This window comes from Megascapheus bottae, chromosome 1 (genome assembly GCF_031878675.1).
Source record: "Megascapheus bottae isolate mThoBot1 chromosome 1, mThoBot2.hap1, whole genome shotgun sequence".
NCBI lineage: Eukaryota > Metazoa > Chordata > Mammalia > Rodentia > Geomyidae > Megascapheus > Megascapheus bottae.
Genome location: NC_143509.1, coordinates 1,944,044 through 1,969,894, shown reverse-complemented (window position 1 = coordinate 1,969,894; position 25,851 = coordinate 1,944,044). Strand labels below are relative to the sequence as shown.

The window sequence follows — 25,851 nt, the reverse complement described above, 5'->3', positions numbered from 1 at the left end:
GACCCGACGAGAGCTTGTCGCCAAGCCCGGGTGTGTGTGGGGGGGTGATGAGCGGCGGGCCCGGGCGCGGACCCCGATGGGGGTACCCCCGGGAGGGGCGCGGTGGGTCTGGGAAGCGGGGAGCGGCGAGCAGGGACGCGGCGGAGGAATCCCAGGGACCCCGCGCAACCCCTTGGGTGGCAGAAGCCACGCCCCCGGAAAGGCCACGCCCACCCGCGAGGCCACGCCCAGGCTGGACGTCCCGCCCCTTCCCCGGGCGCCGACCTCCGCCGCGGGTCACGTGACCCGACCCGGCGGCCGCTGGGGCCGGAGGGCGCGGCGCGCGGACGCGGCCTGGCCGGGCGGGGCGGAGCGGAGCAGGCCGGAGCGGAGCGCGCGCCCGCCGAGGGTCCCGCCGCGCCCACCGCCCCTCGCCGCCGCGCCCGGGGCGCACGCGCGCTGGGCTCGCCCCGCGCCCCTCCCTCCTTCCCTCCGCCCCTCCCTGCGCGCGGGGACCCCGGGCGGGCGGGCGGCCGGAGGACATGGCCAGCGACGCCGTGCAGGTAGGCGATCGCCGGGGATTCCCCACCCGCGCAGAAACCAGCGTCCCCTCTCCCCCCGCCTCCTGGATCCGCGTGGCAAGGGTGGGGGTCGCCCACGGCCCGCAGCCCTCCGGGGTCCCCTCCGGGGCGGGCGCCGAGGAGCCTGGCGGCCCCCGTCTTGGAGGTGATGGCACGGAGCGCGTCCCAGGCTCGGGGTGGCTGCAGCTGCACCCCTAACGCTCGGTCTCTCCCCTCGGAATTCGAGGGGGCGCGGCGGAGGCCCCCGTTTGGGTGTCGGTGGCCGGCTGTTTCGTCCCGTCCTCCCTCGCCTCCCCCTTCTCGGTCCCCCGCTCTGCCCCGGCGTTCGGATCCCCGCAGGTGCCGCTCCACCTGGGACAGGTGGCTGGCGGGGTGCCCGAGGGGCGGCGCTGCCGGCCCGGCCTCCTCCCCGCACAACAAAGCCCCTGCCACCCCCGCCTCCAGGCAGCTTTACCACGCCGCCCAGATGGGCACCTGTTGGCGGAAGTGCCCCAGCCGCTGGGGTTCGGGTCACTGGGCCAGGCTGGAGGCCTGGGGTCCCGCCGCTCGGTGGACCCTTATCCCAGGTGGGGGCTGGCCTCGTCTGCAGGGAGTCCCGTGTTTTGTGCCCTGGATCTTACCTGTAGGTACAGGTAACCGGGCTGGGTCCCCCTTCACCTCCGTGTGGGGACATAAGTGAGAGGCACCAGACAGGGTATCCCTGTGTCACCTGGTAGATATTCCCGCCCCAGCCTCCCCTCCTCCCTGGATCAGGAGGCCTGCAGGGTCACCCAAGACCCCCAGTCTGAGATCTGTGAGTGGGTCGATCATCGTTCAGTCCCTGGACTGAGACAGCTGTGTAACCAGGTTCTGTCTCCTTCTACACTTGTCCCCTCCCTCCGACCCCTCTGTGTCTGCCCTGTCCCCCTCCGTGTCCACCCCCGTCCCCCAGTCCTGCTGATGGCCTGCCAGCCTTGCCGTGGAGCTGGGCGTATCTGGTGTTGCCGGTCACACAAGGTCAGACCTCTGGATGGGATGTTCCGGGGGTCATTCCCGGGGTCCTTCACCCCCCAGCCTACAACTCCCCCCCCCCCATGCATGTGCCTGGTGGTTTTGTGCCACCTAGGATACTGAGGCTGTGCTTCCTGGAATGAGGCTGGCTCCCTACTCCGGGACACCCCTCCCCCAGCCTTGGTCACTGTCTTGTCCCCTCCTGTCCATCCCTTTCTCTTGGCTGCTAGGGCTTCCTCCCTTGCCCCTCTGTCCCCACGATGTGTGCCTGTCTGTTCTGTGTCCGGCAAACGGATGTCCTGTGTAGATTCCGGAAATGCCCAAGACATTGGAATCTCAGGATGGTTGAGGGGTTCGGTCCCCCCCAGCACTCAGAGTGTGCTGTTTCTTCATCTCCTGTGGCTGGTGCAGGAGTGGGGACTGCGCACAGGCCAAGCCCAGCCCCTGTTCCTGGGTTTGCCTTGCTGGCCCAGGGGTGACTCCCCATAGGGGCTGTGAGTCACCCCCGGGAAGAGGACCCTGGAGGCCCGGTCTCCCTGGCTCTTGTTTTGCATATTCTCAGGCCTCAGCCACTGAGGTGAGACTGCAGGCCGTTGCTCCTCCCCTCTGCTTGAACTGCCCCTATTCCAGCTGGCCCTGCTCCTGGCTGTGTCCCTGCTCTGCCTGCTGGGGACAGGGTGGGGCTAGCCTTGGGGCAGTGGGCAGAGCCTGCTTGGGCCAGGCATCAAACCAAACTTGAGTGTTAAATCCAGCATTGTCCCTTCCTCACAAATGCCTGAATCTCTAACCAATACCAGGGGAGAACTGGGGTCTGGGCTGGGGGGGGTGAGAGATGGAGCCAGGACTGGGTGTCTTATTTGGCCTCCCAGATTCTGGGCCCTTGTCCCTTAACTCAAGGCACTGTAGGATTAGGGACCCCTGATGAATGCCACTTCTGTACCCCCCATGCTGGTGATGGCATTTAGGTAGGTGTTCTGCCACTTGAGCTACATCTCCAATCCTGCTTTTAGTTTGTTTTGGAGACAGGATCTCTTTTACACGTGTGTGTGTGTGTGTGTGTGTGTGTGTGTGTGTGTGTGTGTGTGTTTCCCCTTGTTCTTCTCAAACCTGGATCTTCTATTCCCTCTGCCCCAGTGGCTGGGATTACAGGAGTGAGTGATTGTGTCTTGTGCCTTTTATAGCTTGACCCTTAGCTCCTGGGGGCTTGATTCTGCCTGGGCACTGTCCTTGGGCTTTTTTTCTTTCTTTCTTTCTTCCTTTTTGCTTAAGGCTAATGCTCCACCACCTGAGCCTCAGCTCTACTTCCGGCTTTTTGTGGTTTATGGGAGAGTAGAGTCTCCCAGACTTTTCCTGCCTGGGCTGGCTTTGAGCTCAGATCCTTGGATCTCAGCCTTGTAAGTAGCTAGGACTTACAGGCGTGAGCCACCGACCCCTGATTCTGCTTTTTTGGGGGGAGACTTTCTGCAGTGCTGAAGACAGAAGCCAGGGCCCTTGGGCACCCCAGGTCAGAAAGTGTTCTCCCACTGAGCCACCCCAGTCTTCATGGTTCAGTCTTAGTGTACTTTTTTTTTGGGGGGGGGAGTGGGGGAAATCCTTTTTGTTCTGCTGGGATCCTAGGCCTCCCAGTCTCTGTCTGCAGTGGAGGGTGTCTGGAGAGGAGGAAGCAGGAAGTCAGGATGGCTAGCAGGAAGGAGGCTTCCAATCCTCTTCCTGAAGGGGAAGTTAGGGACAGGGGACAGGTGGGACTGGCTGTAGCAGAGTGGAAGGCAGACGTGGGGGGGGGTCATGGGTGCAGGCATGGGCCTTGTCCACACAGACACGTGGAGTGTGGATGCCTGCGTTGGCATCTGGCTATAAGAACATGTGCTGGTGGGCACAGATGAGGCCTGAAGGTATGCACACTGACGGTGCCAGGGGAGAAGCAGGCGGGGCTGTGGCCCTTAAGGTTGGCCCAGGGAAGGTCACTGCAGGTGCCCTGGAGCTGGCCTGCCGCAGGGGGTGCTGGGAGCTGGCAGGAAAGAGGAAGTGGTGGCCCCAGAGGCCCCGGCAGGGCTGAGGTTCAGGAAGAGGGCGTGGCCCTCAGTCCAGACCCGGGATGGCGACTGATCCCCCTTCTGAACAGCTGGAGGTGGGCACTGAGGCCCCTCGAGGGAGTGGGCACAGGTTGTGAGGGGGGCTCTATCTTGGGTGTGTCTTGTTTTGGGACTAAGAAGAGGCGGCAATGGGGCTCTGGCCAGACTGAGTCAGAGTTCTCTGGGGCCCTTAGCACAGGCTGGGGAGACACGGGGAGGAAGGAGATGGGGTTCTGCTGTTTGTGGACAGGTGTAGAAGCTAGGGGAGGAAAGTCAGCCTGCTCTCAGGATCTCCTAGAATGGGGGTACAGCAAGGGGACACAGAGCCTGCTTCCCGGGAACTCTTTAGTTTGGAGTTGCAGCACAGGAAAGATGACTTCTGCCCCTGAGTGTCTTCAGCTTTGGGGGGGCAAACCAGAAGAAAGCTGCCCCTAAGAACACCGGGTTTGGGGAAGATGAGGCCTGGCTTGGACAATAGTTTAGGGGTACAGTGGAAGGAATACAGGGACTGTCCTTGTGACCTCGTAGTTTGGGGGTACAGCTGAAGTAGAACTTGAAGAAGAGAGGCGAGTCTCCAATCCCAGCACAGGGACAGAGGAGACAGGCCTGCACCTCTGGGTGGCTCTGGTCTGGGGATGGGTAAAACTTGGCTGGGGTGGGGGGCGTGGCTCAAGTGGTAGCAAGAGTTCAAATTTAAAAATCTATATATCAGGCTTTGCCCTTGACCTCCCAGAGGAGTGGGGTCAGCGAGCAGCCCCTTCCCTTGGGGGCTCAGAGCTCGCCCTGTCCTGGGACTGGGAGAAGGGGGGAGGCCGGCCTCACCCCTGACCCTGACCGGGTCCTGCACTCCCGCAGAGCGAGCCTCGCAGCTGGTCCCTGCTGGAGCAGCTGGGCCTGGCCGGGGCGGACCTGGCGGCCCCCGGGGTGCAGCAGCAGCTGGAGCTGGAGCGGGAGCGGCTGCGGCGGGAGATCCGCAAGGAGCTGAAGCTGAAGGAGGGCGCGGAGAACCTGCGCCGCGCCACCACCGACCTGGGCCGCAGCCTGGGCCCCGTGGAGCTGGTGCTGCGCGGCTCCGCGCGCCGCCTCGACCAGCTGCACCAGCAGCTGCAGGAGCTGCACGCGCACGTGGTGCTGCCGGACCGCGGTGAGCATGCGCGGGGCGGGGCCACCGGGTGGGCGGGGCCACCGGGTGGGCGGGGCCCTGGGAGGGGAACACGGTGGTGGGTGGGGCTGGGCATTGGGCGGGGAAGTGGGTGGGGCTTCATTGTGGGGTGGATACAGGGTGGGCGTGGTCAACGCTGCTCTCCCTCCTGCTGCAAACCCCCCCTCCCCACACAGCCACCCATCCCCAGAGAAACACCCACACCCGGACAACACCCTGACAACAAACGCCTGCAGACTCACAAGCACACTCACAGCTGCAGGACACTTAGAGAAAAATCTTATCTATCCATCTATGTCTGTATGTCTTAGCTGGAACCCAGGCCTTGAGCTTGCTAAGCAAGTGCCCTCCCACTTGAACAGCCCTTTTGCTTTAGTTTTCTTCTCAGATTGGGATTCCTTTTCATGTTGGGGCTGGTCGAGACCAGAGTCCTCACGTTTCTACTCTCTGCCTAGTTGGAACTGTAGTCACCCAGCAGCAGGCCCCACCACTGATTGAGATGAAGTATTTTGACCCTCTTGATGTCTTCCTTCTGAGGAGTTACAGGTGTGAGCTAGTGTGCCAGACTTGGGGCCTGGGCTGTGTCCTTGAACTTTTTCACTCAAGGCTGGCACTCTACCACTTGAGTCATGGTTCTACTTCTAGCATTTTGCTGGTTAGTTAATTGACTGGAGATAAAAGTCTCAGTCAGACATTGGTGGCTCACACCTCGCATCCTAGCTACTCAGGAGACTGAGATCTGAGGATCATGGTTCAGGCCCAGCCTGGGCAGAAAAGTCCCTGACACTCTTATCTCCAGTTTACTAAGAGAAAGCCAGAAGTGGTGCTGTGGCTCAAAGTGGTAGAAGGCTAGCTTTGAGCAGAAGAGCTCAGGGACAGCAAACCCAAAAAGTTTCATAGACTTTTTTGCCCAGGGTGGCTTTGAACTTGTGATCCTCAGATCTCAGTCTCCTGAGTAATAAGGATTACAGGCATGAGCTACCAGTGCCCAGCCAGTGACACTGCTGTTGAAATTCATGCAGATCGGGTATCTGGCTGAACCTACATCCAGCAGCTCACACACACCCATCAGTCCAGGGGGATGGGAACGCTGTGCTCACAGGCAGAAGCGAAACCCCTTAGTCAGTCGGTCTCCACTGCCAGTCTCCACAGTGGAGCTCACATTCCTGCCAGGGGCTCCTGGGCTCCTAGAAGGAATCACCCCATCCCACAAACTCACAGCCGAGTCTTTTAGTCAAGAGCCTTTTCTATAGCAAAACCCAAACCCACACGGGGGTCTGGTCCTGCCCCTTCCCTGGGAAACCCCAGATGGAAGCCCCTCCCGGGCCTGGGGTCTCCATGGCTTGGTTCCTACTCATCTTTTTCTTTCCTGGGTCCAGTTTGGCTTCTCTGGGTCCAGGCGAAGGCTCGGGTAGTACAAGGTGACCCTCATTTCCTTTTGTCCCCGCCCCCCAAGATGCTCCCCCGTCACCTGGAGAAGGCGGCCCCAGCTGCTCTGCCACCAACCTGAGCCGTGTGGCAGGGCTGGAGAAACAGCTGGCCATTGAGCTGAAAGTCAAGCAGGGGGCCGAAAACATGATCCAGACCTACAGCAATGGCAGCACCAAGGTGGGTGCCCGGCACTCGGTTGGGCTGGCAGCGCTGGGCAACTGTCACCTCTGTCAGGTTCTAGAACATTCTATCGCCCTGCCTAGCTGGGTGTGTGAGAGTTAAGACCTGGAGCAGCAGTGCCCAAGGTCGCACAGCTCTGCTCAGGTGGCAGAGTTCGCGTTTGTCACTCACTGCCCCCAGGATCTGGGTGCTGCCGTACCCCTCCAGGGGTGAGCAGTGTGGCCTGGATACCCCGAACAGACCCCATCCGCCTCCACCCCTCAGGATTCACCTTCTCCCCCACCAGGACCGGAAGCTGCTGCTGACGGCCCAGCAGATGCTGCAGGACAGTAAGACCAAGATCGACATCATTCGCATGCAGCTGCGCCGGGCCCTGCAGGCCGGCCAGCTGGAGAGCCAGGCAGCCTCCGAAGACACCCCGGGTGAGTCTCGCCCCGAGACAGCCCAGCCCCAGGCGGGGTACTGTGCTTTCCCATGCTGCTGGGTCCTTCCCCGGTCTCGTTTTGGGTTTGGACTAGATTGTTAGTAGCCATCTTCATCACTGTCAAGCCAAGTCTACCTGTCACCTTTGGTTTTCTTCTGGTCCCGAGGCTTGAACTCAGGGCCTGAAGACTGAGCTTTTTCACTCAAGGCTAGCTTGATACCACTTTGAGCCACAGCACCACTGGTAGTTCCTTGGAGATTAAAGTCTCAAGGACTTTCTTGCCCAGGCTGACTTTGAACTTCCATCCTCGGATCTCAGCCCCCCGAGTAGCTAGGATAAAGTATTATGGACACATAAGCCTGACCACTTATTAGCTGCTCTTTCACCATGTGCCACAGCTAAGCAGTGGTGGATGAGCCTGTGGTGGACAAAAAGCTTGCCCCCCCGCCACACCTTTCTCTATGGAGATATCTCCCACTCCTCCCCTCCCCTCCCCTCCCCCTCCCTCCCTCCCTCCCTCCCTCTCTCTTTCTCCACGTATAGTCCAGGCTGGCATTGAACTTCTGATCCTCCCATACTATCTGAGGCTGAGGCAGATTAGGAGTGTGCAAGGCCTGCTTGTACTTTATGGAGAAACCTGTGTCACAGAGCTAAAAGAAAAACACGTCCAAGGGAGCAGCTCAGTGGTAGGGGCAAAGCTGGGTTGGGGAATGGCTTGTTGGTAGGGGTGGGGCCATCAGTGGTTTGTTAGGGGTGTGGCTGAGATGTAGAGTGTGATGGGGGCGTGGGTACACAGTGGGTGTGGCTTGGTAAGGGTGTGGCCACATCCTGGCTGTGGCTGGGAGCATGGCTAACAAGTAGATGTGGCCAATTCGTGGGTGTTGCTTTATAAGGGGTGTAGCCAGTGTATAGGGCGTGCCTTTTGGTGGGAGCCTGCTGGGGAGTGGGTGTGGCTTGTTTGTAGGGGGTGTGTCCTTGTGGTAGAGTGCTTGCCTAGCAAGGTTAAAGCTCTGGATCCTATTCCCCTGAACTACAAAATTAATTAATTTTTTTAAATTGTAATTAGTAAAAGGGTTACATGATATTTGCCAGATAGAAGGTGCATTAATTCACATACATTGATACCCTTTCACATGTCTTGGTACCCGTTTCCCTCCCCCCCCACACCCCCAAAATTAATTTTTTTTATGGGTCATGGGACTTGAACTCAGCCTGGGCACTGTCCCTAAGCTCTTCAGATCAAGGCTACCACCCTACCCTAGAGCCAAGCCCCACTTCCCGGTTTCTAGGGCTTAACTGGAGATAAGAGTCTCAGGTCCTTTTGTGCCCAGGCTGGCTTTGAACCTTGATCCTCAGATCTCAGCCTCTTGAGTAGCTAGGATGACAGGCGTGAGCCACTGTGCCTGGCAAAATTAATCGTTAATAAAGTAATGATTAATTAAAAATGCAGTCTAGGGGACAGTGCATAGATTGAAAAATGGCCCACACTTCCTGTGTTATTCGGTGGGAGGGGCAGGGTTAGGACTCTGCCTGGTGTCTCACCAGTGTTGGTGTGCACTGTGGTACCTACATGGCTCTCCAGAACTGTGATGGGATGCTTGTTCCTTGGCCTCTGACTGTGTGACTGTCCCTCAAAGGACAATCATGTGATGGGCTAGGGCATGATTCTGTAAGATGGTCTGTGACTATCAGGGACCTCGTGACCCCATGTCCATTCTGTTTATGTCCAGGTGAGCATCACACACCTGTAGTGTAGTGTGGCCCTGTGTCTGTGACAAAGTGCCAGGACCACCACACAGGACATTAAGCCTGAGGGTGACAAATGCCCTACACTGTGTGACAACAGGTCTTGCCTTTGTAGGACATTGGGTGGCCCCTGGTTCTTGTTTCTCCCTGGCTGGAGTTAGTCTGGGACTTCTTCGGCAACCAAATGTTTTTTTGTCCCTGTTCCTGGCTTTGCCTGTGGCTGTCCATGGCATTGGGTATGTCATCAAGTCTCTGCCACTGTCTGCATCCCTGTGCTTGGGTGAGGGAGTTGTGTCTGAATAATGACAGAGCATGGCACTCGTGGCAGTGGCCTTGTAGCTTTTATGATTTGGGTCTGCCTGCAAGTGACAGCAGTGACACCATGTCTCCGAGATCTGCTGTGTGACAGTCTCTTAGTGTCTGTTTTAGTCAGCTTGGGCTGCCAAGGCAAAATGCTACATACAGACTACAGGGCTTAAACAACAGCTGTGTATTTTCAGGCTGGGTGTGGTGGCTCTAGCTTGTAATCCCAGCTACTTAGGAAGTGGAGGCAGGAGGATTACAGTTTCAGGGGAGCCCAAGGGAAGTTAGCAGGACCCTATTTGGAAAACAAAGTAAACTAACAAGCGAAAGGGCACTCAGGGGCCAGGACTTAAGTCATGAAGTTCCTGCCTGGCTACAGCAGACACTAGGTTCTGAGCTCACACCCCAGTACCAAAACAATTTTTTTTTTTTAAAGTACTTTCACTGGAGGGGGTTGGGAGTTTGGCCTAGTGGTAGAGTGCTTGCCTAGCATGCATGAAGACCCAGGTTCGATTCCTCGGTACCACATACATAGCAAAAAGCCAGAAGTGGCGCTGTGGCTCAAGTGGTAGAGCCTTAGCCTTGAGAAAATCCAGGGACAAGCCCAAGACTGGCAAAAAAAAAAAAAAAAAAAAAAAAGTACTCTCACTGGAGCCGAGTGCAATGGCTCACACCGGGCACAAAAGGACCTGAGACTCTTATCTCCAGTTAACCTCTAGAAAATGGGACGTGGGGCTTGGCTCAAGGGTAGGGTGGTGGCCTTGAGCTGAAAAGCTCAGGGACAGGACCAGAGTTCTAGTGCCAGGATTCGCGCATACACATACACACATGCACACACACACACATACACACACACACACAGGCACACACACGCACATACAAACGCACACACACACATTCACATACACGCACATACACACAGGCACATACATAGACATACACACACATACACACAGGCACATACATAGACATACACACACATACACACACGCACATACATACGCACACACACACACACACACACACACACACACACCCCAACACCAACCTGAAGATCACAAGCATCCAGGGAGAAGTGTGCCCCTGCAGGAGGATGGCAGCCTGGCCTGGCCGGGTCACCCAGGGCTTCTCTGGTGACCTCAGGTCGGCCTCACTGCCCGGTGGCCCTCGCCCGCAGGCTGTCCAGACCTGGGGGCGGTGGAGCTGCGCATCGAGGAGCTGCGACACCACTTCCGCGTGGAGCACGCGGTGGCCGAGGGCGCCAAGAACGTGCTGCGCCTGCTCAGTGGGGCCAAGACCCCGGACCGGAAGGCAGTCAGCGAGGTGAGGGGCGGGGCCTCGCCGGGTGGGGCTCTGGTGGGAGGGGCCGTGGGGCGGGGCTCCAGGAACTCCACCAGTAGTGGTGGGCCAAGGGAAAGGGGCGGGGCCTCGTGGGGTGGGTCTCTGGTGGGAGGGGCCGCGGGGCGGGGCTCCAGGAACTCCACCAGTAGTGGTGGGCCAAGGGAAAGGGGCGGGGCCTCGTGGGGTGGGTCTCTGGTGGGTGGGGCCGCGGGGCGGGGCTCCAGGAACTTCAGTAGTGGTGGGCCAAGGGAAAGGGGCGGGGCCTCGTGGGGTGGGTCTCTGGTGGGCGGGGCCGCGGGGCGGGACTCCAGGAACTTCACCAGTAGTGGTGGGCCAAGGGAAAGGGGCGGGGCCTCGTGGGGTGGGTCTCTGGTGGGCGGGGCCGCGGGGCGGGGCTCCAGGAACGTCACCAGCAGTGGTGGGCCAAGGGAAAGGGGCGGGGCCTCGGCGAGGGGCGGGGCCACCGCAGGGGTGGATCTTGGGAAGGGACGGGCCTTGGCTGGTGGGCAGGGCCTAGGCTGAGAAATTCCAGGGCGGGGTTTCAGGAGGGCCTCTGGGAGGCGCCATCAGAGGGTGTGGCATCTGTGGGGTGGGCCGGGCTTGTTGGGGACCCTGCGGGGGCGGGGGGGGGGGTGTTTGAACCGGGTTGGCTGGAGGCTTAAGGCTCCAGCCAGAAGTTGCACCAAGACAGATGCTGGGGACCTGGCTGCCCCAGCCCCTCCCACAGCCCCCGATCCTATCCCCTCCGCTCCAGGCCCAGGAGAAACTGACCGAGTCCAATCAGAAGCTGGGGCTGCTGCGCGAGGCGCTGGAGCGGAGGCTCGGGGAGCTGCCCGCCGACCACCCCAAGGGGCGGCTGCTGCGCGAGGAGCTGGCCGCGGCCTCGTCGGCTGCCTTCAGCGCCCTGCTCAGCGGGCCCTTCCCCGCCACGCACTACAGCACCCTGTGCAAGCCCGCCCCGCTCACAGGTGCGCTGCCTGCCGTGCCGGCTCCCCTCCCACTGCCCAAGATCCCCAACCCGCCTCCAAGATCCCAACCCGCCTCTCATCCTGTCCCATCTCCCTCCCCTCCGTTGTCATCCAGCACCTCATCTCCATACCTGTTCCCTTCGAATTGCAGACTTTTGTCCCCACCTGGCTCTTTTCCCTGTATAATCAGCTTTTAAGAACACTCAGTCCTAACTTCTGCACCCCACTGCCTAGCAGCCCTCTGTCCCACTCTGCCATTCCGTGCTGGGACCCTCTGCCTCTATCCTGACCTAGGACCATCTGAGTCCCCCGCTCCCCTCTCATATATCTAGGGATACCACCCCTGCTTTGAGCCCTGTCTCATGGTGGGTTCTCCTCTCCCGGCCCCTCCCCTCCGGTTCCCCACCGGCCCCTCTATGAGCCTGCCCCTCCTTCAGGGACCCTGGAAGTGCGCATAGTGGGCTGCAGAGACCTTCCAGAGACCATCCCCTGGAACCCCTCGCCCTCGACGGGGACGCCTGGGACCCCCGACAGCCGAGCCCCTTTCCTCAGCCGCCCAACTCGGGGCCTTTACAACCGGAGTGGAAGCCTCAGTGGGCGGAGCAGCCTTAAGACAGAAGCAGAGAGCACAGGTGAGTTGGCATGCCTTAGGAGGTTGGGATACGAGGGTCCCCAGGTTTGTAATATTATTTATTTTTTTTTGCCAGTCCTGGACATGGACTCAGGGCCTGAGCACTATCCTTGGGTTTTCTCAAAGCTAGAGCTCTGCCATTTGAGACACAGCACCACTTCTGGCTTTTTTTCTTGTATGTGGTTCTCTACCACTAGGCCAAACTGCTGGCACATCCAGCTTTTTGTAACACTTGAAGAGACACATGTGTCACACCTCTTTAAGACTGCAATCAAAATAACAAAATTAATTAAGCAGCCACCACGAAAACCAAGAATGGCAAATCAAAAGGGAAATCAGTAATGGAGGAGCTGCAACCTTTGTGTACAGTGTCTGTGAACAGCTGTTGGGTAAACAGTGCGGTGCTTACCAAGATCCGAGAGACAAATGGTGCCTGCGTTCTCTCATATGCAGAAGCTACCTCTAAAATACACCGGGATATGATAAATTATACAGGACGCTAGGCACTCAACACACAATGAGACCAGAAGAGGATTCTCTTAGGAAAGGGACACAGAGGTTCAGTGCCTTGGTGCCTCTGATTATATGCAATAATTTTTTTTTTTCCAGTCCTGGGCTTGAGCTCAGGGCCTGAGCACTGTCCTTGGACTTTCTCAAGGCTAGAGCTCTACCACTTGAGTCTCAGCACCACTTCCAGCTTTTTTCTATGTGTGTGGTATCGAGGAATCGAACCCAGGTCTTCATGCATGCTAGGCAAACACTCTACCACTAGGCCAAACTCCCCGCCCCTATATACAATAACCTTTATTGGAAGGAACTACAGAAAAGGGGAAAAAAAAAGATGGCGGTGTGGCCATTATTGGAGGCGTGGTTTTGTAGTGTGTATGACAGTCTGGGGGTGTGGCCCGTGTTGGGGGCGTGGTTTTATAGTGGGCACCATGGTCTGGGGCGTGGCTTGGGTGCAGGGCGTGGTCCTCTGTGGAAGGCTGACTCCAGTGGACTAACATTTACCTGGCATTCACAAAGCCCTGTGTTCCAGCCAGGCAGTGAAAAAGGAAAAGTGCAGGAAAGTTCAGTGTCAGTGCTCACACCTATAATTGAAGCGATTCGGGAGGCTGAGATCTGAGAACTGGGGGTTGAGGCCAGCACTGTCAGACCAATGTGAGGGGGAGGGGATTTTTCTCTGTTATTAACCAGCATAAAGCTGGAACTTGATGCTCAAGTGGTAAAGCATTAGCACTGAACAGAAAGACCTGAGCGGGAGACCTGCAAGTCAAGCCCCAGACCTGGTGCAAAAAAAGAAAAAGGGAAAAAAGAAAATTTAAACAGAATTACCACATGATGCAGCTGTTCTTCTCGTGGGCTTATAGGAAGGGACGTTGGGTGACCTGTGTTTATAGTGGCATTCCCAGCAGCCAGAAGAGGGAGGCCACCCAGCCATACAGGGGGATGGATGAGCAGATAAACAAAGTGTCCTAGATTCCTATAATGGAATAGCACTCAGCCTTTACAAGGAAGGAAATCCTGACCCACGCTACCACCTAGATGAACAATAGACAGAGGGCAAGAAGCCAGTCACAAAAAGATAAATATTGGGTGGGAGTGGTAGGGCGCTAGGAGCCAGCCTGGGCGAGAGAGAGGGGGTGGGAGAATATGATAAGATTCTTCTAGACTTCTCTTCTGAGGCTAGCTTTGAACCAGGATCCTCAGATCTGCTCAGAGTACAGGCGTCAGCCACCAGTGCCTAGTGAATAGGTTTGAACATCAAAGATAAAACTGAGGAGCCAGGAGTTTGGCCTAGTGGTAGAGTGCTCGCCTAACATGTATGAAGACTCAGGTTCGATTCCTCAGTACCACATACATAGAAAAAAAACAGAAATGGTGCTGAGGCTCAAGTGGTAGAGCTCTAGCCTTGAGAAAACCCAAGGACAGTGCTCAGGCCCTGAGTTCAAGCCCCAGGACTGGGGGAAAAAAAGAAAAGATAAGACTGCAAAGGTCATGCCTAGTTAGAGTAGCAGGATTGGAGTGGGGGGCAGTTCTTTTGAGGAGACAGCAGTGAATCCCTGCCTTGCCTGATGTCTCCTCTGGTTCCAGGCGAGGTCAGAACTGTGATCAAGTTGGATAACACAACGGTGGAACGCACCGCCTGGAAACCGTGCGGCCCCAATGCATGGGACCAGAGCTTCACCCTGGAGCTGGAGAGGGTGCGTTTCGGCGTGGGAGGTGTGTTTGTGGGGGGTGTCCGTGCCTCATCAGAGGTTCTAGACTTGAAGCACCCCTGTTTCACCATCCTGTTTCTCACCCCGCAGGCTCGGGAACTGGAGTTGGCTGTGTTCTGGAGGGACCAGCGGGGCCTGTGCGCCCTGAAATTCTTGAAGTTGGAGGATTTCTTGGACAATGAGAGGCACGAGGTGCAGCTGGATATGGAGCCCCAGGGCTGCCTGCTGGCTGAGGTATATACCCCAGCGCAAACCCGGCCACCTCTAGCTGTGTCTAAGCAGAGGGGGGTGGGTAGTGGTGCCTCTGAACCTTCAAAGAAGAGTAGATGTAAGACTGGGGCTAGCAGCTCCAGGAGGCTGAGATCGGATGATCAGGGTTGGAAGACAACCTGGACAGGAAACTCTGAGACTCTTATCACCAATTCTCCATCAGAGACTCAAGCAGGAGCACACCAGTCTTCTCTTTTTTTTTTTTTTTGCCATCATGGGACTTGAACTCAGGGCCTGAGCACTGTCCTGGGGCTTTCCACATGGCTAGGGCTCTACCACTTGAGCCACAGCACCACTTCTGGCATTTTTTTTTCATTTTTCATTTTCTTTTTTGCCACTTCTGGAGCTTGAACTCAGGGCCTGGGCACTGTCCTTGGATACTTTTTGCTCAAGGCTAGCACTTTGCCACTTGAGCCACAATGCCACTTCTGGCTTTTTCTGTGTATGCAGTTCTGGGGAATTGAACCTAGGGGTTCCTGCATGCTAGGTGATCACTCTGACACTAGGCCAAACTCCCATCCCAAGCAACTTTTTTTTTTTTCCCAGTGTTGGGGCTTGAACTCAGGGTCTGAGCAGTCCTTGGATTTTCCCAAGGCTGCAACTCTGCCACTTGAACCATAGTTCCATTTCTGACTTTTTCTATGTATATGGCACTGAGGAATCAAACCTGGGTCTTCATGCGTGCTAGGCAAGCACTCTACCACAAGGCCAAATTCCAGGCCTGAGCACCAGTCTTGAGCAAAAAAGTTAAGGGACAGCTGCACCCTGTGCAAATATTAGAACACAAAAGGAGGAAGGAAGGGAGATAAGGAGGGAGGGAGGGAGGAAAACTTGGTGGCTTAACCATGGTGGGTGTATTGGTGGGGCAGAGAGATTCCTTAGGTGGTTCTGTTGGGGTTCGGGGGCTCCCTGCACATGCACTGTCCCCACATGAAGCTGCTGGATTGCTGTCCCCGAGGGATGGGCCTGCGAACAATAGGCCTTCCTGCAATATTTCTGCCCCCTCCCCCCTCATGCCATTCACACCTCTACCCTCCACCTTCCCAGTTTGATAGTGAAAAAGGTCCCCACATGGGAGACTGCTGAGAACCCCACAGTCTTCCTAGCTGATCCCCAATAAATGTGAGCGTGCTGAAGGCTGTTTTATTTTTTTTGCCCATGAACCCTTCAGTTCTCCCCAGAACCCTCACAAAACACATCTGCTGTGGCTGAGAGGTTGGCCTAGTGGTAGAGTGCTTACCGGTAGCATGCAGGAAGACCCGAGCTTGAGTCGTTGGTACCACATACTTAGAAAAAGCCGGAGGTGGTACTGTGGCTCAAGAGTGGAGCTCTAGCCTTGAGAAAGTCCAAGGACAGTGCTCAGGCCCTGAGTTCAACCTGGAGACTGGCACACACACACACACAGACTCACACCCCAGATCTGCTGTTGCTTCGATTTGACAGATGGAAGATGAAACTCGTGGAGAAGGGTGTGGTGGTGTCTGGTTTAGTCAAATCATCCTAAGAGAATTATTCTCAGCCTTTTAGGTGTGGCTTAGAGGCAGGCGGGGCTTGGCCGTGGGGGCGTGGCTAGCTGATGGGGCGTGGCCCTCATGGATGAGGGCGTGGCACGATTCTGTTAACGGGCGTGGTTTGTTGAATGGGCTTGGTTAGGCTGTGGGCATGGCTTGTCAAGGGCGGGGCGTGTTCGTGTTCGGTAGTAGGCGTGGCTTATTGAATGGGCTTGGTTAGGCTATGGGCGTGCCTTGATCCGTGGTGGGCGTGGCCTGGTGGGTGGGCTGGGTGGGGCTTGTGGAAGGGGGCGTGTCCTGTTCCGTGGTGGGTGTGGCTTGCGGAATGGGCGGGGCTCCAGCTGTGGGACGTCTCAGGCCAGGCCCTTCCTTTTAAGCTTCCCACTCCGGAATCCATGCACCATCAATGGATAATGGATCCGTGTGGCCCCCTACTGAGTGCACCCCCTCCCCTAGCCCAACCCGCGGGCCCTGGGGTTGGCTGTCCTGCCAGCCATCTGACCCCCAGGACCTTGGGGGTTACAGGCCTCAGTCCCCCTGTCCTGCTCTCCCGAGGGCCCCCCTCACCCTCCCCACGTGTCCTTCCAGGTCACCTTCCGGAACCCTATGATCGAGAGGATCCCTCGACTCCGAAGACAGAAGAAAATATTCTCCAAGCAGCAAGGTGTGTGGGGGGGGTGCGGTGGGGCGGGCCGGCCCCCTCGCCCGTGTCGCAGGGGGTGACGCCTGTCCCCACCCGCCTCAGGGAAGGCGTTCCAGCGCGCGCGACAGATGAACATCGACGTGGCCACGTGGGTGCGCCTGCTGCGGAGGCTCATCCCCAACGCCGCCGCCGCGGGCACCTTCAGCCCCGGGCCCACGCCGGGCTCCGAGGCCCGGCCCGCGGGGTAAGGAGCGGGCACCCAGGGACAGCGCCGCCGGGGCCCTGCCTGCCCCCTCCCGGCCGGCCCCAGGCCCAGGGTGCTGCGCCCCACACCCACCCCCCCTCTTCTGCAGTGACATCTCTATAGAAAAGCTCAACCTTGGAGCCGAGCCGGATAGCTCGCCCCAGAAGAGCCCAACCGGTCCTCTTTCCAGCCCATCAAGCTTGGTAAGGGTGCGCTTTCTCCCTGCCCTTCATTGAGGTGGTCATTTTCAGAGCCATCCACAGCTTTCCTGGGGTCACACTGGGACCAGTTTTCTGTACGGCTCAAGGAGAAAAAGAATGTCTCAGTTCTCTGTGTCCTGGCTGTGTGGCCCACACAAGGGAGTCATTCCTCTCTGCAGATACAATGAGCATGTATCTTCTTTTTTTTTTTATTGGTCAGTGGTGGGGTTTGAACTCAGGGCTTGGGCACTGTCCCTGAGTTCTTTTTTACTCAAGGCTAGTGCTCTGCCACTTTAAGCCTCAGCTCCACTTCTGGTTTTCTGGTGGTTCATTGGAGATAAGAGTCTCATGGACTTTTCTGCCCAGGATGGCTTTGAACTGCAGTCCTCAGATTTCAGCCTCTTGTGTAGCTGGGATTACAGGTGTGAGCCACCGGCATCTGGCTCTTATTTATTTTTTTCCAATGGACATGATATCTGTTGGGCTGAGTCAGGAAGACTGAGAGTTTGAGGCCAGCCACAGTTCACATTAAATTAAATGAGAAACCACATTCAATTGAATGAATTTGACAAAAACTCTATGAGGTGTTAACACTACCAGGATGGATGTGGGGGACACAGGCCCTCGAGGGACAGCTCAGGAGTGCCTTTGGGACATCCTTTTAGCTAGTTGAGACCAGGGGGACAATTGCCTAGGGCTAGGGGCATGGCTCAGCGGTGGAGCACTTGCCTAGTATGTATAAGGTCTTGAGTTCAAACCCCTGTACCACCAAAAGGGGGGGTAGTATAGAGAGGAGGGACCAGGGATGTTAAGGACATTCTTTTGACTAATACAGTAGTTAGCTATCCACCTGCATAGGGGACCTTTGAGCAGTGTGGGTAGGAGGGGCAATGCAAATGAAGAGGCGAGCAATCCCAGAAAACAGAAGTTAGCTATGCAAAGATCCTGGGGTGGGGAAACACCTGGGGTGTACCAGGCAAGGGGAAGGAAACTGTATCTGGGAGGGAGTGAGGACAGAGGGCAAAAGGAAGGACAGGTGAGACTGGGGAGGGGTATGTTGTTTTACTTCGTTCTGACTTTTCATCTCCCCCACAGGGCTCCCCAATTCAGGAATCTAATATCACTCCTGAGCTGCCTTCAGAGACCCAAGAGTCCCCAGGTCCCACCCTGTGCAGGTGACACCCCTTCGTCAGCCCCTGCCAGCACCCCCTGGCCAGCCCCCCGCCCTGTCTCTACACCAATGTCCTCTTTCCACAGTCCTCTGAGGAAGTCCCCGCTGACCCTCAAGGATTTCAACTTCCTGGCGGTGTTGGGCCGGGGTCACTTTGGGAAGGTGAGGTGGGAGGAGGGGGGGCGTGGAGATGACCAGCTCCTAGTTTCCCAGCTGGCCACCACTTCACCTGAACCCATCCTGGGTCCAGGTGCTGCTGTCTGAGTTCCGAGCCAGCGGAGAGCTATTTGCCATCAAAGCCTTGAAGAAAGGGGACATCGTGGCCCGAGATGAGGTGGAGAGGTGAGGAGAGTCGCAATCTTGTCTCTTTGGGAAGGGGCCAGGGATTCCATCTTGTTGCTGAGTGCTTAAGAGGCTGCCAGGTGAGGAAGCAATGGTAGGTCTTTGTTCCTCGGGTTCAGATCTCACTTCTGCCGGATGTGCTTGGCAAGCCTGGGGCGTGCGTGTGTGCGTGTGTGTGGCTTCTCCGGGAAATCTGGCCTCCCGATCTGCGGAGCAGGGGTTACTGGCCGGGCTGAGTGTGAGCATCTAGCTCAAGGGCTCCGCTAAAACTCAAGAGGCAGGGATTCCCCGAACTCCCCGCTACCTCGAAAGCACTCAGCAAGGTGTAAGCGCGGAGGGGTTTATTGGTCCGGAGGCGGAGGGCCGCCCGCGGGCTGGGGCTGACCCGGCCTCGCCCGCGCCCCGGCGCCCCGCAGCCTGATGTGCGAGAAGCGGATCCTGGCGGCCGTCACGCAGGTCGGCCACCCCTTCCTCGTCAACCTCTTCGGCTGCTTCCAGACGCCCGAGCACGTGTGCTTCGTGATGGAGTACTCGGCCGGCGGCGACCTCATGCTGCACATCCACAGCGACGTCTTCTCCGAGCCTCGAGCCGTGTGAGCCCCGCCCTCCCTCAGGCCACGCCCCCGGGTCCCCCCCCCCATCCCCCGGGAGCCAGGGCGGCCGTGACCCTCGCGTCTCTCCTCGCAGCTTCTATTCTGCCTGCGTGGTGCTGGGCTTGCAATTCCTCCATGAGCACAAGATCGTCTACAGGTGTGTGTGAATGCGCATGTGCGGGCTCTGGGGCCTGGCCTACGCGAGCCCCGCCCACGGGGAGGTGGCCCCAATAGGCTCCACCCACAAGGGGGCGCTTATTTGCATGCGTTCCATCAATAGTGTGTCGATGTGTGCCCCGCCCACGAGGTGGGCCTTTCATGGCCACGCCCCCTGGGCGGGCGTGGCTACGGCTGCCCAGTGCCCCGCCCACTCTTCTGCACCCGCCCCCGCAGGGACCTGAAGTTGGACAATTTGCTGCTGGACACTGAGGGCTACGTCAAGATTGCGGACTTCGGCCTCTGCAAAGAGGGTGAGGGGTGGGATGGGGGGATCCCACGAGGAAAGGGGGGCGCGTGGAACTCCGCGACCGTTATGGGGCTCCCCTCCACCGTCATTAGCTCACACAGCCTCGGCCACCCCCAGGGATGGGCTACGGGGACCGGACCAGCACCTTCTGCGGGACCCCGGAGTTCCTGGCCCCCGAGGTGCTGACCGACACGTCGTACACGCGCGCCGTGGACTGGTGGGGGCTGGGCGTGCTGCTCTACGAGATGCTGGTGGGCGAGGTGAGGCCCCGGCTGCCCCGGCCCTGCGGTCTGCCCACGGGTGGCCGCGTTCTGCCTCTGCCACGGGCTGCGTGACTCGGGGGCTGTGGCCGGGCCTCTGCTCGGTGAGCCGGTGTGAGCGCACAGCCCGAACCGGGGGCGCGGGGGGCAGGCGGCCCAGGTGCCCGAGGAAGCCTCACCCGCCCTCGCTGCCCCCGTCCCCAGTCCCCCTTCCCCGGAGACGATGAGGAGGAGGTCTTCGACAGCATCGTCAACGACGAGGTCCGCTACCCCCGCTTCCTGTCTGCAGAAGCAATCGGCATCATGCGGAGGGTGAGGACCCACCTACCAGTGTAGGGAGGGCGGGGGGTGGGGGAGAGGACCGGAAGTCGACTTGACACGGTGCCCCTCCCTCCCCCCCCCCCCCCCCCCCCCCCCCCGCCAGCTGCTGCGGAGAAACCCGGAGCGGAGGTTGGGATCCAGTGAGCGAGACGCAGAGGACGTGAAGAAGCAGCCTTTCTTCAGGGTGAGCCCCGCCTTCGGGCCCCCCAAGACTGCCCCTGCACCCACTCCCTGGAGCCCCCCCACCCCAGCCCTGCACCTGTCCACGCCCCCTCCTGATCGCCTCTCTCCCGGTCCCCAGACCCTGGGCTGGGACGCCCTGCTGGCCCGGCGCCTGCCCCCACCCTTCGTGCCCAAGCTTTCGGGGCGCACAGACGTCAGCAACTTCGACGAGGAGTTCACGGGGGAGGCCCCCACGCTGACCCCACCCCGCGACGCGCGGCCCCTCACGGCCAGCGAGCAGGCGGCCTTCCGGGACTTCGACTTCGTGGCGGGGGGCTGCTAGTCCCCCTCTCCCACCCCGCCCCGCCAGAGCTCTTAGTTTTTAAAAAAGGCTTTTGGGGTTCACCCATCTGTGCATCGTCTTGTCTCTTCTTGTGTGCAGAAATGGGGTGTGGGTGTGTGTGGGGGTGCTCGGACCTGGGGGCCTGAGCAAGGCCGAGGGCGGGAGCAGGGACTGGCAGGGACGCTGCTGGGGAGGGGGTGCGGCCTCCGGCGGCTGTGACGGCGGCGGGGCGTCGGGGTTCCAGGCCGGTGCGGAGCGGGTTGGGTGTACAGTGTTGGGGGCGCTCAGGACCACGGTGATCAGAATGGCTGCAAGGGGCCGTCGTGGTGGCAGCAGGGCCAGAAAGCGCGTGGAAAACCTGCTTGCAACCGAGCTGGGGCTCCCCCGCCCCCCAGCCCATGGCGGTCTGGTCGTGCGCATGCGCGTGGGGGTGGGCACCGCAGCATGGGCTCCCGCCTCAAGGCCGAGCGCGGGCGTGGCTGCGCCCCTGCGGCCAGGCTGGGAACTGCACCGGCCCACGCGGCTCCGGCCGCACCTCTGCCGCCCCCGCGCGGGCACCGTGCGTTCTGCAGCCCCGACGGGACGCGACCAAGACCGGGAGTGGGGCCTGGCCCAGCTGCCTGGCGCCTTCAGAAGTGGCTGAGGCCACTGTGGCGGGAGCTGCGTAGCGAACTGGCCTCCCAGGCGCTCTTGCTCAGGCCCAGCTCTGCCTGGCTGCCCTTGGCGCTGGCCCACGGGGACAGGAGGCGGAGTAGCTGGCGCAGCACGGCCTGGCGCAGCAGGATGTACACCCAGGGGTCCAGGATCTGGTTCCAGGAGGCCAGGCGCACGGCCAGGAAGAGAGGCCGCTGCAAGGAGCTGAAGCTCCAGCCGCCCAGGGCCAGCACCACCAACACCTGCGGGGAGAGAAGGCGTGAGGGCGGGGCAGGGCTGGAGGGGGCGGGAGGCTGGGGCCCTGGGGCCCCCTAGGGTAGCCCAGTGGGGATCAGCGTGAGGGAGAAGCCGGGCAAGGCGGCCTTCAGGGACTGGGGACACCCAATGCCACCCCAAGCACCTAGGGCTGAAGGAGAGAAGACAACGAGGATGGCTGAAGGAAAGGCTAGGAGCGAAGCACGGGGTTTGGGGGTGGCCAAAAGCCTCAGGAAGGCCAAGCGAGGAGGCCCAGGACCGCCCTGCACACCATCGGTGTGGATGGACATGGCGCACACGTTTGTGATCCCAGGACCTGAGGTCTCTGGGTCCGGCCTGAACTGCGCGTTGCGGGGCGCCAGGTGGGGGTCAGGGCCAGCAGAGGTGCGCAGGGATGTGGGGTGGGGGCACCGGGGTCCGAGAGGGATCCAAGAGAAGGGGATCAGGGCCCAGGGGCACGGGATGGGGGCGCAGGACGGTAGGAGGGAACCGGGATGGGGGCTCGAGGGCGCGGGATCCGGGAGCAGGGCTGCGGAATGGGGGCCCAGGACAGGACCGGGGCGCAGCGGCCCTCACCAGCAGCGGGCTCCAGCAGAGGCAGGACACCAGCATGATGCCCACGAGCTGGCCCAGCATCTCCACGTCGTGCGCGCCGCCTGCGCGCGCGGAGCCGCCGCGGGAGCCGCGCAGGGAGGCGGGGGCGCCGTCGGGGCGGGGGTCGGCGTCGGGGACGCGGGCGCGGGCGCGGCCCGGGGGGCGTGGTCGGGGCGGGCGGCGGCGGCGGCGCGCGCGCAGGAGCGCCAGGCCGCTGAGCGCGTTGCACACGAGGGCGGCGAGCAGCGCGGCCAGGCCGAGGCCGGCGAAGAGCCCGGCGAGCAGCGCCTGGCGCCAGCCGCCGCGCGGGCCCAGCCCGATGAAGCACCAGGTGCCCGGGTACTGCGGCTCGTAGCGGCCCACGCGCGCCGCGGGCAGCAGCGCCACGGCCAGGGCCACGGCGCCCAGCGCGCCCGGCGCCAGGCGCGCCCCGGAGCCGCGCGCCGCGTGCCGCAGCGGCCGCGTGAGGCCGGCGCAGCGCTCGGCCGCCATGCCGCAGCCCAGCAGCAGCGGGCACAGCCCGAAGAACACCATGCAGCCGCCCAGCACGTGGCACGCGCCGCCCGCCGGGCCGCGCCCCGTGGCGTACAGCCGCAGCACCAGCGCGCCCGGGATCAGGTGGCCCGCCAGGTCCACCGCCAGCAGGCTGCCCGCGAACCACAGGAACGGCGCGGCCGAGCGGCGGCGCCGGCGGCGGCGGCGGCCCGCGGCCTGGGCCAGCAGCGCCAGCGCCAGCACGTTGGACGCGGCGCCCAGCGTCATGGAGAGGATGGGCAGCGCCGGGGACCCGCCCGCGCCCCCCGACGCGTTCGGCGGGGCCTCCGGGGCCGCCGCGCTCGCCGCCGGCGCCAGGCTCAGGTTGAAGGCCTCGCAGGGGATCATGTCCGGGGTCTGCGGGGCTGAGGAGAGGGGAGAGGAGAGGAGAGAGGTCAGGGCGGGGGGTGGGGGGGACGGGATGGGGAGGGGACGGGAGAACCGGGGAGGGGGAGATGGGGGAGGGGAACAGGGTGTGGAGGGCTGAGGGGAGAGGAGGGCAGTGTGGGTACAATGTCCACCTGCTGGACCCAGCACCACCCGCCCCCCCCCCCCCCCAGTCCACCCAGCGCTAACCCGGGCTCCAGGAGGCCCTGGGACCTTGGTGTGTGTGGGGTTGATCCTGGGGTTTGAACTCGGCCTGAGCACCGCTCAGAACCACGGATCCCTTCTGTCCTTTGTTAATTGGAGGTGAAGCTCAAACACCTGTCATCTCTGAGATCTGACGGATCGAGGTTCAAAGCCAGCCCGGGTAGGAAAGTTGGTGAGAGTCTAGCTCTGATTAGTCACCAGGAAACTGGGAGTGGAGCTGTGGCTAAAAGTAGTAATCACCTTAGACAAGAGTTCAGCCCTGGGCCAGGAGTGTGGCCTGATGGTAGAGTGCTTGCCTAGCATGCATGAAGACCCAGGCTCGATTCCTCAGTACCCCATACATAGAAAAAGCCGGAAGTGGTGCTGTGGCTCAAATGGTAGAGTGCTAGCCTTGAGAAAACTCAAGGACAGTGCTCAGGCCCTGAGTTCAAGCCCTCAGCCCAAGCCTTCTATGGGTGAGGGGGGGAGGAGAGAAAAAAAAAGTCTCACATATAAGACAGGTGGCTCACACCTGCAATCCTAGCGACTGAGGAGGCTGCGATGGCATTTCGAAGCTACCCTGGGCAGAAAAAATATGTGATTTTAGTTGGTTATGAAACTTGAACTCAGGACCTGGGCACTGTCGCTGAGCCGCTTTGTGCTCAAGGCTAACACACGACCACACCTGAGCCACACAACACTTTGTGCTTTTGAGTGGTTAATTGGAGATAAAAGTTGAATGGGGGGAGGGAGGGCGGGAGTTTGGCCTAGTGGTAGCGTGCTTGCCTAGCATGCATGAAGACCCGGCTTCGATTCCTCAGTACCACATACTTAGAAAAAAGCCGGAAGTGGTGCTGTGGCTCAAACAATTGAATGGGGACTCGCCTGCCCCACCTGGGTTCACACTGCAGTCCTCACACTCGGAGTGCAGGCCTGAGCCACCACGCCCTGCCTGGCTGGGAGACTCTTTATCTCCAATAAAGTTCAGAAACAGCTGGAAATGGCTCTGTGCAGCGCTGGCCTTGAGCTCAAGTTCAAACCCCAGGACTGGCACATATACAAAAAGGGGTCTTCTCTGCCCAGGCTGGCTTTGAACTGTGCTCCTCAGACTCCCTAGGAGCTGGGATTACAGCTAGCTCCTAGGTGGTGGGGCTCAGCTCCGTGTCCGTTCCTGTCCCTGCCCACCTCCCAGAACACCCCGGAACCCCAGCTCTGGTTGGACCCAGGCCATTCCAGCGCAAGGCCATCCCCCCAGAGCCCAAGCCAGCTGTCCCCTGTCCCTCTTCATCGCACGCCCTCCTCCCCAGCCCTACATCTCCCTGTGTCCCAGTCCAGAGCCCCCCTCCCCGGCCATTTCTGTGCCCCAGGCCTCCTTTCTATTCTCATGGTCCTGTCTCTGTCCCCATGGCCACATCTCTACCCCTCCCAGCCCCACTTCTGCTTCCTCTGCCCTGTCCCTCTGTCCCCAAGGGGCTACCTGTGTCCCTAAGGCCCAGTTCCACACCCAGCACCCATCTGTGCCCCCACCACGCCATCCGCGCCACAGTACGACCCCCCACCACATGCTTCACCACCCACCCCTGCCCATCCCCGACCCAGGCCCCCAGGACTCCCTTTGGGCTGAAGGGAGGCGCAGGGAAGAGGCCAGAGAGCGAAGGCCTTCCCCTCCCCGCAGCCCACGGCAGCCTTGGGGCCTTCTTACCGGGTGTCTCCTGGGAGGCGGGGGCCCCATGCTCCAGAGCCAGCCCTGCTGCTTGCACCCACTGCTCCCCAGCTCTGCACCGCTGCCTCCCGCCCTCTTCCTGGGGCGGTGCCTCTTCCACCACGGCCCTGCCCTGGGCCCGCGGTTGGGGGGGCAGAGACCCAGACACCCCCCCTCTGGGCTCTCGGTGATAGCTGGGGCTGCTGGGGGTCCAGGTGGTACCCCCAGAACCTGGGGTCCTTATGAGGACCCCTCCACTGCCCACAGGCCGGGGCAGCCCTTCTCCCCTGGGGCGCGGGCCTCCTGCCCGCCTCATTAATAAAGTGGATAAAATCTAAACACTGGAAAATGTGAGCCACCCCGCCCCGTGGGCCGGGCCTGCATGGGGCACTGAGCTGCAGAGCCCCCCCTCTTCTTCCAGTTTTATGGGTGGTGGCAGTGCACCCAGTATTTACAATTGGGGTTTAAACCTTGGCCCAGGCAGCTGGGCACCACTCCGACCTCCCGAGAGAAAGACGGGCTCGAGGGAGCCCCGAGGGAGCCGTGCCAGGAGCCCAGCGCCCAGCTGCAGCCTGGCGTCACACCTGACACCCGTGGTGGCCTGTCCCATCCAGACACTCTGTGAGTCACCCCAAGCTGGAGCTCTGGAGGCCCCGTGTCACCCTGCATCCCATTCCCATCCCACTCCCGGGTTCTGGGGAGCCATCCTGTCAGGCAGCCAGACACCCCAGAGACCATGGCTGGATGTGGTGCCACCTCAACACTGTGAGACACCTGTGACCCACCCCAATACCTCCACCCCAAACTCTACCACCCCAAGACACAGCCACACAGCGTCCTGGTCCCCCAAAACTGCTCTGACTACACAGAGCTAGAGTCACAGGCCCCCAGGGCCCACAGACACAGCCAGAGGTGGGGGGGCTCTCAGCCCAGAAGCCCTGTGGCACCTCTTCCTCCCCGCACCTTGGCTCTCACCCCTGCAGGGGCCT

General features: G+C 60.2%; 2 protein-coding genes across 3 annotated transcripts; one reads left to right on the top strand and one right to left on the bottom strand.

The window, feature by feature from the left end:
- The first annotated feature begins 335 nt into the window (after window positions 1-335).
- On the top strand, window positions 336-20,627 carry Pkn1 (protein kinase N1). 2 transcript variants are annotated; one of them, XM_090336148.1, is made up of 23 exons: window positions 3,563-3,678; window positions 4,478-4,766; window positions 6,184-6,195; window positions 6,241-6,392; window positions 6,682-6,817; window positions 10,046-10,191; window positions 10,964-11,177; window positions 11,615-11,809; window positions 13,903-14,012; window positions 14,118-14,261; window positions 16,397-16,472; window positions 16,554-16,695; window positions 16,805-16,898; window positions 17,991-18,070; window positions 18,153-18,228; window positions 18,317-18,408; window positions 18,825-19,001; window positions 19,096-19,158; window positions 19,395-19,471; window positions 19,585-19,727; window positions 19,932-20,039; window positions 20,152-20,232; window positions 20,350-20,627. In XM_090336148.1, the coding sequence occupies exons 1-23, from the start codon at window positions 3,646-3,648 to the stop codon at window positions 20,551-20,553; spliced, it is 2,844 nt and encodes a 947-aa protein (XP_090192274.1). In that variant the 5' UTR covers window positions 3,563-3,645; the 3' UTR covers window positions 20,554-20,627. The 2 variants fall into 2 exon arrangements, with proteins under 2 accessions (XP_090192270.1, XP_090192274.1); XM_090336144.1 differs by lacking the exons at window positions 3,563-3,678; window positions 6,184-6,195 and adding an exon at window positions 336-542 and having other exon boundaries at window positions 4,478-4,781.
- Window positions 20,532-24,974, bottom strand: Ptger1 (prostaglandin E receptor 1). The gene is made up of 3 exons (XM_090336037.1): window positions 24,863-24,974; window positions 22,039-22,955; window positions 20,532-21,449 (listed from the first exon to the last, which is right to left on the bottom strand). The coding sequence occupies exons 2-3, from the start codon at window positions 22,936-22,938 to the stop codon at window positions 21,183-21,185; spliced, it is 1,167 nt and encodes a 388-aa protein (XP_090192163.1). The 5' UTR covers window positions 22,939-22,955; window positions 24,863-24,974; the 3' UTR covers window positions 20,532-21,182.
- Window positions 24,975-25,851: the final 877 nt, after the last annotated feature.

What these genes read in the sequence shown, in the direction of transcription:
- Pkn1 (XM_090336148.1), top strand. Translation starts at nt 3,646, where the DNA reads ATGGCGACTGATCCCCCTTCTGAACAGCTGGAG. An exon ending in TCCGAGGCCCGGCCCGCGGG is followed by an intron (nt 16,696 to 16,804) that starts GTAAGGAGCGGG and finishes CCTCTTCTGCAG; the next exon opens with TGACATCTCTATAGAAAAGC. An exon ending in GAGCACAAGATCGTCTACAG is followed by an intron (nt 19,159 to 19,394) that starts GTGTGTGTGAAT and finishes CCGCCCCCGCAG; the next exon opens with GGACCTGAAGTTGGACAATT.
- Ptger1 (XM_090336037.1), bottom strand. Translation starts at nt 22,938, where the DNA reads ATGATCCCCTGCGAGGCCTTCAACCTGAGCCTGGCGCCGGCGGCGAGC. An exon ending in TCTGCTGGAGCCCGCTGCTG is followed by an intron (nt 21,450 to 22,038) that starts GTGAGGGCCGCT and finishes CTCTCCCCGCAG; the next exon opens with GTGTTGGTGGTGCTGGCCCT.